This window comes from Ctenocephalides felis, unplaced genomic scaffold (genome assembly GCF_003426905.1).
Source record: "Ctenocephalides felis isolate EL2017-DRISC unplaced genomic scaffold, ASM342690v1 CF-g0.4_SCAFFOLD_03571, whole genome shotgun sequence".
Lineage (NCBI taxonomy): Eukaryota > Metazoa > Arthropoda > Insecta > Siphonaptera > Pulicidae > Ctenocephalides > Ctenocephalides felis.
In genome coordinates, this window is record NW_020539725.1 from 65,911,844 (window position 1) to 65,923,171 (window position 11,328).

At 35.2% G+C, this 11,328-nt stretch overlaps 2 protein-coding genes and 1 long non-coding RNA gene across 3 annotated transcripts in view; 2 read left to right on the forward strand and 1 right to left on the reverse strand.

Moving 5' to 3' along the window:
- Nucleotides 1-553: 553 nt before the first annotated feature.
- LOC113386539 (nuclear-pore anchor-like) lies at nucleotides 554-5,390 on the reverse strand. The gene is made up of 5 exons (XM_026624318.1): nucleotides 5,319-5,390; nucleotides 4,547-5,138; nucleotides 3,447-4,500; nucleotides 2,835-3,396; nucleotides 554-2,719 (listed from the first exon to the last, which is right to left on the reverse strand). The coding sequence occupies exons 1-5, from the start codon at nucleotides 5,388-5,390 to the stop codon at nucleotides 554-556; spliced, it is 4,446 nt and encodes a 1,481-aa protein (XP_026480103.1).
- Nucleotides 5,391-5,410: 20 nt separating this feature from the next.
- Nucleotides 5,411-11,328, forward strand: part of LOC113386540 (nuclear-pore anchor-like) — an 11,448-nt gene continuing 5,530 nt past the window's right edge. Inside the window, exons 1-3 of the mRNA XM_026624320.1 lie at nucleotides 5,411-5,676; nucleotides 6,330-7,051; nucleotides 8,539-8,641. Coding sequence (XP_026480105.1) covers nucleotides 5,411-5,676; nucleotides 6,330-7,051; nucleotides 8,539-8,641 — 1,091 coding nt within the window. The remainder of the gene's footprint in view (nucleotides 5,677-6,329; nucleotides 7,052-8,538; nucleotides 8,642-11,328) is intronic.
- Nucleotides 9,908-10,539, forward strand: LOC113384396. The gene is made up of 2 exons (XR_003367937.1): nucleotides 9,908-9,959; nucleotides 10,416-10,539. It is a non-coding gene; the product is annotated as an uncharacterized LOC113384396 (long non-coding RNA).

An 11,328-nucleotide genomic window follows, 5' to 3' on the forward strand; every position in this document is an offset into this window, starting at 1 on the left:
CTTTAACAGTTAATTACAAGAAAACGACCCGGCCGATCTTTACAAAAAACTAATCAACGCGATTTCCAAACAATATCTTTCAGGCAGTTTTTGAATTTTCAAATTCGATTCAAAATTGCGGGCTAAAACGCGTACGAAAATATTTCCACTTTTCTGATATTAAAAAAGAAACGGTTTGGCTGAATATCGCGTAAAATTGGCAAATGTTAGTCCTCATTGAATTGCATCGAATGGCCCTTAATTTTTTAAATCTGTCCAAACGTCGACGAAAGGTCAAAAATCGGCTCAAGCATACTTTTACCAAATTTTCTCTCATTGGATTGCGAATTATTTTCTATATAACCGGGTGAAAAAATCACAAAAAGGCTTTTGCAACACAAGAAGTGAAACTCTCAAACAACTAACTACAAATATTAATTAATAAATATTTATCAAGTACCTCTGACTTGTGTGAATCCCATATCATAGTTATCAGCCGGGTCTTCTATATAATCATCGTTGGTATTTTCGTAATCCGGTATACATGAAGGGTTATCAGGATTTTCATCAACTTTCATTTCGCTGTTCGTATATATGATGGTTCGATTACTTCTTGGATATCTTGGCAGGTTTGTCTTTTCAAAAGGTTCTCATTATGCTCTTCTGCAGCCTTTATGTGTTCTAGGTCTTCTTGGATATCTTGGCAGGTTTGTCTTTTCAAAAGGTTCTCATTATGCTCTTCTGCAGCCTTTATGTGTTCTAGGTCTTCTTGGATATCTTGGCAGGTTTGTCTTTTCAAAAGGTTCTCATTATGCTCTTCTGCAGCCTTTATGTGTTCTAGGTCTTCTTGGATATCTTGGCAGGTTTGTCTTTTCAAAAGGTTCTCATTATGCTCTTCTGCAGCCTTTATGTGTTCTAGGTCTTCTTGGATATCTTGGCAGGTTTGTCTTTTCAAAAGGTTCTCATTATGCTCTTCTGCAGCCTTTATGTGTTCTAGGTCTTCTTGGATATCTTGGCAGGTTTGTCTTTTCAAAAGGTTCTCATTATGCTCTTCTGCAGCCTTTATGTGTTCTAGGTCTTCTTGGATATCTTGGCAGGTTTGTCTTTTCAAAAGGTTCTCATTATGCTCTTCTGCAGCCTTTATGTGTTCTAGGTCTTCTTGGATATCTTGGCAGGTTTGTCTTTTCAAAAGGTTCTCATTATGCTCTTCTGCAGCCTTTATGTGTTCTAGGTCTTCTTGGATATCTTGGCAGGTTTGTCTTTTCAAAAGGTTCTCATTATGCTCTTCTGCAGCCTTTATGTGTTCTAGGTCTTCTTGGATATCTTGGCAGGTTTGTCTTTTCAAAAGGTTCTCATTATGCTCTTCTGCAGCCTTTATGTGTTCTAGGTCTTCTTGGATATCTTGGCAGGTTTGTCTTTTCAAAAGGTTCTCATTATGCTCTTCTGCAGCCTTTATGTGTTCTAGGTCTTCTTGGATATCTTGGCAGGTTTGTCTTTTCAAAAGGTTCTCATTATGCTCTTCTGCAGCCTTTATGTGTTCTAGGTCTTCTTGGATATCTTGGCAGGTTTGTCTTTTCAAAAGGTTCTCATTATGCTCTTCTGCAGCCTTTATGTGTTCTAGGTCTTCTTGGATATCTTGGCAGGTTTGTCTTTTCAAAAGGTTCTCATTATGCTCTTCTGCAGCCTTTATGTGTTCTAGGTCTTCTTGGATATCTTGGCAGGTTTGTCTTTTCAAAAGGTTCTCATTATGCTCTTCTGCAGCCTTTATGTGTTCTAGGTCTTCTTGGATATCTTGGCAGGTTTGTCTTTTCAAAAGGTTCTCATTATGCTCTTCTGCAGCCTTTATGTGTTCTAGGTCTTCTTGGATATCTTGGCAGGTTTGTCTTTTCAAAAGGTTCTCATTATGCTCTTCTGCAGCCTTTATGTGTTCTAGGTCTTCTTGGATATCTTGGCAGGTTTGTCTTTTCAAAAGGTTCTCATTATGCTCTTCTGCAGCCTTTATGTGTTCTAGGTCTTCTTGGATATCTTGGCAGGTTTGTCTTTTCAAAAGGTTCTCATTATGCTCTTCTGCAGCCTTTATGTGTTCTAGGTCTTCTTGGATATCTTGGCAGGTTTGTCTTTTCAAAAGGTTCTCATTATGCTCTTCTGCAGCCTTTATGTGTTCTAGGTCTTCTTGGATATCTTGGCAGGTTTGTCTTTTCAAAAGGTTCTCATTATGCTCTTCTGCAGCCTTTATGTGTTCTAGGTCTTCTTGGATATCTTGGCAGGTTTGTCTTTTCAAAAGGTTCTCATTATGCTCTTCTGCAGCCTTTATGTGTTCTAGGTCTTCTTGGATATCTTGGCAGGTTTGTCTTTTCAAAAGGTTCTCATTATGCTCTTCTGCAGCCTTTATGTGTTCTAGGTCTTCTTGGATATCTTGGCAGGTTTGTCTTTTCAAAAGGTTCTCATTATGCTCTTCTGCAGCCTTTATGTGTTCTAGGTCTTCTTGGATATCTTGGCAGGTTTGTCTTTTCAAAAGGTTCTCATTATGCTCTTCTGCAGCCTTTATGTGTTCTAGGTCTTCTTGGATATCTTGGCAGGTTTGTCTTTTCAAAAGGTTCTCATTATGCTCTTCTGCAGCCTTTATGTGTTCTAGGTCTTCTTGGATATCTTGGCAGGTTTGTCTTTTCAAAAGGTTCTCATTATGCTCTTGTGCAGCCTTTATGTGTCTAGGTCTTCTTGGATATCTTGGCAGGTTTGTCTTTTCAAAAGGTTCTCATTATGCTCTTCTGCAGCCTTTGTGTGTTCTAGGTCTTCTTGGATATCTTGGCAGGTTTGTCTTTTCAAAAGGTTCTCATTATGCTCTCTTCTGCAGCCTTTATGTGTTCTAGGTCTTCTTGGATATCTTGGCAGGTTTGTCTTTTCAAAAGGTTCTCATTATGCTCTTCTGCAGCCTTTATGTGTTCTAGGTCTTCTTGGATATCTTGGCAGGTTTGTCTTTTCAAAAGGTTCTCATTATGCTCTTCTGCAGCCTTTATGTGTTCTAGGTCTTCTTGGATATCTTGGCAGGTTTGTCTTTTCAAAAGGTTCTCATTATGCTCTTCTGCAGCCTTTATGTGTTCTAGGTCTTCTTGGATATCTTGGCAGGTTTGTCTTTTCAAAAGGTTCTCATTATGCTCTTCTGCAGCCTTTATGTGTTCTAGGTCTTCTTGGATATCTTGGCAGGTTTGTCTTTTCAAAAGGTTCTCATTATGCTCTTCTGCAGCCTTTATGTGTTCTAGGTCTTCTTGGATATCTTGGCAGGTTTGTCTTTTCAAAAGGTTCTCATTATGCTCTTCTGCAGCCTTTATGTGTTCTAGGTCTTCTTGGATATCTTGGCAGGTTTGTCTTTTCAAAAGGTTCTCATTATGCTCTTCTGCAGCCTTTATGTGTTCTAGTCTTCTTGGATATCTTGGCAGGTTTGTCTTTTCAAAAGGTTCTCATTATGCTCTTCTGCAGCCTTTATGTGTTCTAGGTCTTCTTGGATATCTTGGCAGGTTTGTCTTTTCAAAAGGTTCTCATTATGCTCTTCTGCAGCCTTTATGTGTTCTAGGTCTTCTTGGATATCTTGGCAGGTTTGTCTTTTCAAAAGGTTCTCATTATGCTCTTCTGCAGCCTTTATGTGTTCTAGGTCTTCTTGGATATCTTGGCAGGTTTGTCTTTTCAAAAGGTTCTCATTATGCTCTTCTGCAGCCTTTATGTGTTCTAGGTCTTCTTGGATATCTTGGCAGGTTTGTCTTTTCAAAAGGTTCTCATTATGCTCTTCTGCAGCCTTTATGTGTTCTAGGTCTTCTTGGATATCTTGGCAGGTTTGTCTTTTCAAAAGGTTCTCATTATGCTCTTCTGCAGCCTTTATGTGTTCTAGGTCTTCTTGGATATCTTGGCAGGTTTGTCTTTTCAAAAGGTTCTCATTATGCTCTTCTGCAGCCTTTATGTGTTCTAGGTCTTCTTGGATATCTTGGCAGGTTTTCTTTTTCAAAAGGTTCTCATTATGCTCTTCTGCAGCCTTTATGTGTTCTAGGTCTTCTTGGATATCTTGGCAGGTTTGTCTTTTCAAAAGGTTCTCATTATGCTCTTCTGCAGCCTTTATGTGTTCTAGGTCTTCTTGGATATCTTGGCAGGTTTGTCTTTTCAAAAGGTTCTCATTATGCTCTTCTGCAGCCTTTATGTGTTCTAGGTCTTCTTGGATATCTTGGCAGGTTTGTCTTTTCAAAAGGTTCTCATTATGCTCTTCTGCAGCCTTTATGTGTTCTAGGTCTTCTTGGATATCTTGGCAGGTTTGTCTTTTCAAAAGGTTCTCATTATGCTCTTCTGCAGCCTTTATGTGTTCTAGGTCTTCTTGGATATCTTGGCAGGTTTGTCTTTTCAAAAGGTTCTCATTATGCTCTTCTGCAGCCTTTATGTGTTCTAGGTCTTCTTGGATATCTTGGCAGGTTTGTCTTTTCAAAAGGTTCTCATTATGCTCTTCTGCAGCCTTTATGTGTTCTAGGTCTTCTTGGATATCTTGGCAGGTTTGTCTTTTCAAAAGGTTCTCATTATGCTCTTCTGCAGCCTTTATGTGTTTCTAGGTCTTCTTGGATATCTTGGCAGGTTTGTCTTTTCAAAAGGTTCTCATTATGCTCTTCTGCAGCCTTTATGTGTTCTAGGTCTTCTTGGATATCTTGGCAGGTTTGTCTTTTCAAAAGGTTCTCATTATGCTCTTCTGCAGCCTTTATGTGTTCTAGGTCTTCTTGGATATCTTGGCAGGTTTGTCTTTTCAAAAGGTTCTCATTATGCTCTTCTGCAGCCTTTATGTGTTCTAGGTCTTCTTGGATATCTTGGCAGGTTTGTCTTTTCAAAAGGTTCTCATTATGCTCTTCTGCAGCCTTTATGTGTTCTAGGTCTTCTTGGATATCTTGGCAGGTTTGTCTTTTCAAAAGGTTCTCATTATGCTCTTCTGCAGCCTTTATGTGTTCTAGGTCTTCTTGGATATCTTGGCAGGTTTGTCTTTTCAAAAGGTTCTCATTATGCTCTTCTGCAGCCTTTATGTGTTCTAGGTCTTCTTGGATATCTTGGCAGGTTTGTCTTTTCAAAAGGTTCTCATTATGCTCTTCTGCAGCCTTATGTGTTCTAGGTCTTCTTGGATATCTTGGCAGGTTTGTCTTTTCAAAAGGTTCTCATTATGCTCTTCTGCAGCCTTTATGTGTTCTAGGTCTTCTTGGATATCTTGGCAGGTTTGTCTTTTCAAAAGGTTCTCATTATGCTCTTCTGCAGCCTTTATGTGTTCTAGGTCTTCTTGGATATCTTGGCAGGTTTGTCTTTTCAAAAGGTTCTCATTATGCTCTTCTGCAGCCTTTATGTGTTCTAGGTCTTCTTGGATATCTTGGCAGGTTTGTCTTTTCAAAGGTTCTCATTATGCTCTTCTGCAGCCTTTATGTGTTCTAGGTCTTCTTGGATATCTTGGCAGGTTTGTCTTTTCAAAAGGTTCTCATTATGCTCTTCTGCAGCCTTTATTGTTCTAGGTCTTCTTGGATATCTTGGCAGGTTTGTCTTTTCAAAAGGTTCTCATTATGCTCTTCTGCAGCCTTTATGTGTTCTAGGTCTTCTTGGATATCTTGGCAGGTTTGTCTTTTCAAAAGGTTCTCATTATGCTCTTCTGCAGCCTTTATGTGTTCTAGGTCTTCTTGGATATCTTGGCAGGTTTGTCTTTTCAAAAGGTTCTCATTATGCTCTTCTGCAGCCTTTATGTGTTCTAGGTCTTCTTCGATCTCGAGTTCTGGTTCTATAACTAAAATAATAAAATTTTGATAGTAGAATGGATAGTAGAAATAGTACAACTAAACTAGTGGGGTATGGCATTGCTTCTTAAGGCAAATTGCTGGAACTTCCCATAATGTAATGAAATGCTCGAGGGATATTAAACGTTTTCAAATATATTATCACAAATACTGTAATTGTTTCATTATTTCTGCTATCTTGTTATATCTGAGCAAATCAAATGTAAATCATAAATCAATTTATCTCCAGAACATTAACAATCGTCATTTCATTTCAAATTCAATTTCAAAAAAAAAAAAAAAAGTTGCCTAATTTACACAAAATTGAAGAAGTGCTCCCGTATAGTCACAGTCTAAACGCATTTGCAAATAATTCTGTGCGACATTTTCACTTATACTGTGCTTAGATACCGGCATTTTCACATTTTTCAATAATTTTCACAAATTTGGAAAAGTGCTCCCACATAAACAGTCTAAACGCACTTGGGTAAACATTTGTACCAAAGTGGCGCTTAGACTGTGCTTACCCTGGGTAATTTTTTCAATTTTTAATCCAAAATTACAAAATTTGAAAAGACAAACCTGCCAAGATATCCAAGAAGACCTAGAACACATAAAGGCTGCAGAAGAGCATAATGAGAACCTTTTGAAAAGACAAACCTGCCAAGATATCCAAGAAGACCTAGAACACATAAAGGCTGCAGAAGAGCATAATGAGAACCTTTTGAAAAGACAAACCTGCCAAGATATCCAAGAAGACCTAGAACACATAAAGGCTGCAGAAGAGCATAATGAGAACCTTTTGAAAAGACAAACCTGCCAAGATATCCAAGAAGACCTAGAACACATAAAGGCTGCAGAAGAGCATAATGAGAACCTTTTGAAAAGACAAACCTGCCAAGATATCCAAGAAGACCTAGAACACATAAAGGCTGCAGAAGAGCATAATGAGAACCTTTTGAAAAGACAAACCTGCCAAGATATCCAAGAAGACCTAGAACACATAAAGGCTGCAGAAGAGCATAATGAGAACCTTTTGAAAAGACAAACCTGCCAAGATATCCAAGAAGACCTAGAACACATAAAGGCTGCAGAAGAGCATAATGAGAACCTTTTGAAAAGACAAACCTGCCAAGATATCCAAGAAGTAATCGAACCATCATATATACGAACACGCGAAATGAAAGTTGATGAAAATCCTGATAACCCTTCATGTATACCGGATTACGAAAATACCAACGATGATTATATAGAAGACCCGGCTGATAACTATGATATGGGATTCACACAAGTCAGAGGTACTTGATAAATATTTATTAATTAATATTTGTAGTTAGTTGTTTGAGAGTTTCACTTCTTGTGTTGCAAAAGCCTTTTTGTGATTTTTTCACCCGGTTATATAGAAAATAATTCGCAATCCAATGAGAGAAAATTTGGTAAAAGTATGCTTGAGCCGATTTTTGACCTTTCGTCGACGTTTGGACAGATTTAAAAAATTAAGGGCCATTCGATGCAATTCAATGAGGACTAACATTTGCCAATTTTACGCGATATTCAGCCAAACCGTTTCTTTTTTAATATCAGAAAAGTGGAAATATTTTCGTACGCGTTTTAGCCCGCAATTTTGAATCGAATTTGAAAATTCAAAAACTGCCTGAAAGATATTGTTTGGAAATCGCGTTGATTAGTTTTTTGTAAAGATCGGCCGGGTCGTTTTCTTGTAATTAACTGTTAAAGAAATTTTTTTTATGAATTTTTTTTTTGCGATAGATGTCAAGGTTTTATAGAATATACTAAAATATCTACGACAAGTCGTTTAATTTTAAAAATTCGTCAAAGTTTGAAAAAAGAAGCGTTTTTTGACCTTTGATAAAATTAGACCTTTCATCGACGTTTTTGAAATATTTTTTTTCTACAGCTTCTTTTGCATTTACACGAAATTATAGTTTGTTTATATCTACAATAACATTTTTATTGTTTTACTATCAAAATACTTTGCTACAAAATGTATGTTACAGTTACTAATTTTTAGTAGTCTATATCTGTGATGAAAATCTATAGATTAAAATATGGGAACTTTCCGTTTTATGATCAAAACTAAATTTCATGTGCGTATAAGCTAGTTTGTTTCAAATATCAAAACAAGAGCATCATTGTTCTTAATTAGTGTTCATATATAATCGATAGCGAAATTCAAGGTGAAATAACGGAATCATTTTTTACAAAAATTTTCATTTATAAAAAAATATGAGTAATAAACTTATGGTGTATGGCATTGTGCCTTAAGGTAAATTGCTGGAACTTTCCGTACCATTTTTTTTAATCTTTGAAAAAATTGGATTTTTGAGAAAATTTAAAATTTTGAAAATCTTTTGGAAGAAAAAATTTGGAAAAATATATTTTTTTATTTTGAAATATTTTGGAAATTTTGAACTTTTTTCAAAGCAATCGCACTGCTTTAGCTGCATAGAGACGAAATATTGAAGCGCGTAAGCGCCGCGTAGCCTTTTAACGGATAAACATTGGTACGGAACCCACCCATACAGCACAAGATAGTCCGGGGACTATCCGGCTTGTCCGCTACGCGGTTGCAATATCGCGCATATTCCACGGACCGTACAAGGACTGTCCGCATTGGGATGTCTCAAATCCGCGAAATCGTACGGTCCAGGGACGATCCGTCATGTCCGCACGCGAGGACAGTGTCCAAACAAATATTTTATTATTTTGGTTAATAAGATGTATTTAAATAAATAAGATGTATTTCATCTTTTATTAATTACAGATACTGTACTCAAAAATCTTCCAAAAGAGACAAAGCATGCGGTTGCAGAGGCAGTTAAAAGTTGGCTGAGACATGCCAGCGAACGGTTGATGAGGAATCAATTGTAAGATCATATACATACATTATTTCGAGTTTAAAATTTGGGGGTTAGATCAATAAAAACTAGTACGAGAGTTTTTAAAGATTTATTTAAAACCCATTTTATTTCACATCCATATGTTGCCTCATTCCATATTCTAATTTAACACTAAAATTAACTAATTTTTCCACTGAATTAAGGCTAGGATTATAGGCGAAATGTATGGATGTAAAATAAATTTTTGAAAGAATTCATGTTTTTTATTGATGTTACGCCCGATTACTATAATATAGTATATATTATTATTTATATATATATATATATATATATATAATATATATATATATATTATATTTATGTTCATTATTTTTAACTATTCATTCTATGTTTCAGAAAAGGAATGCCAGTACAAGACCAACAAAATTTGTAATTGATTGCTTTATAAGAATTGCTTTTATGAGGAATTGTTTTATAAGAATTCTAAGAAATCCTAAGAAATACAATATATGTTTTCAAATTAATGTTTTTTTAATATATTATCAATGCCAATATTATTTTCAGCTAGATATTATTAATTAAATAACCCATAATTAAGTACAATGTATGTACAACCTTACGGCCGGAATATCCGGCGCGGGATAGCCTACGGATCATCCCTAGGGTCGGTCAAAATTAAATTTCAGGGATACTGACGGGACAAGCCGGACTGTCCATGGATGATCCGCGGACTACGAGTGTCCCGCATGCGTACATCCCACGGAATTTCGTCGGATCGTCTTGTGCTGTGTGGGCATAGAAATTTAAACAAAATTGATACACACATTATTAAAATCTCCAGAAAATATCTGATAATTTCATGTGCATATGTCTAATGATCGTTTTTGACCGCCAAAAGGCTTTTTTTTTTACTTTTTTTTACTAGATCTCCGAAATCCCTAGACCTGCCTTCCCAAAAATTTAATCAGTTCTTCATATTGTCAATACAAGCAAAATGTTTTTTGAGTTATTCAAATCCGTTCTCTTAAAAACTGAGTTACCGTCTTTGGCACTTTTTGTCCCGTATTTCCGAAACGGCTAGACCTGCCTGTGATAAAAACTAATCAGCACGTCTCCTTATTAATACGAATCGAATGTTTTTTGAATGATTATAATCGGTTAATCGTCGACGAAAATTTGCATCCGCGCACATACACACACACATCAGTTTTTCTAAGGTATGCCAAAATGTTCAGAAACCTCTGAAACGTAAAGACAAAAAAAAATTCATTTTCGATTTTTTTTTTGCGATCACTATAACTTACCCTACGCCTACGGGTAGTTTAAACTGGAGAGTAAAAGAAAGGTTATATCTGTACAGACCAATTTTAATTTTTATCAATAAAAAATGCAATACTTAATAGTTCTTTATATTTGTTTTATTATTGAAATAAATTAAATATTTATAATTTATTAAATGTCCTCGATATTAAATATATTAATATTTATGTTTCGTTAGTTATTCATCATATTAAAAACTTGCAAAAAGTGCTTTTTATAGTGATTTTCCTTTAGCACGGTTTTGTCATATAAAAGTGAATTTTCAAGTTACACTTTTTTTTGGAACGTATCTTCCGTGTAAAACCAATATATTTTATTGACACAAAAGTGTGCTTATTCTTTTGTTAGATCTATGAATCACAAACAGCACAAATTTTATAAACCAAATTCAAAATAATTTAAATCAGATTTGTTTATCGCAAATTTGAATCTAATCAATCTATTCAATTTCCAATTGTCAGCCAATCTTTTATTCTTCTAGATGAGGTGAAATTCATAAGAAGTCAAAAGCATAATGCCCAACTCGTGTATAACATGTACATTTACAATCGCAAGAAAACGCTCCATAACGGCTGCACGACCTGGCGTTGTTGCGAAAACCTAAAGAAGTACAATGCAAAGCTGTCTGCATCACTTTGAACGATAAATTCGTGGAAGCTAGTCATCAACAACAATCACCCGAACCATTGGGAAAAATTGCAACCAAGACATTGTACGATAGAAGTGAATTCACTGATGATCTCACTGATGAACTAGAAGCCAATTAGATAATAGATAGATGTATATTATAGTATTGTATGATTTAGTGGTTTATTATTTGTTATTTAGTTCTTAAGAATGTAGATACACAAATGAAAATTGTACATATACTTATTTTGTAATACTGTTACATAGTTAATATTTAATAATTAGATTTTTTTGTTCGATGTTGAGACTATTGTGTTTCATGTTCTATTTGATATGTTTTATTTTCATTTTTGTGTGTTCAATACTATAGTATTCCTTCCCTCATATTAAGTACAATAGGAATAAACTGTCTTATAATTAGTATTTTAATAAATAAATTAAAGTCTATTATTTTTTATAGTATAAAGAGTTTCAAAAATTTTAAAGAATATTTTAATGAAAATTCACTGAAAAATAATCACTGACTGAAAGCGAGATGAAAAATAAAATACCATTAAAAAGCTATTACAAAATAGGGGTTTTTTTGTAAAAGTTTGAAAATTTAGGGCTGTATGTGTGTTGATGTTGGGGGGTTTCTCAACCCCTTTCGAAGTATTTTTATACTCCGAGGAATAATAAAAAAAATAAATGTATTCAGAAACAAAAATTAATTAGAATACAAATATAAATTAAAAATAAGGTTCTTCTTAATCCGTAATCAATAAAAA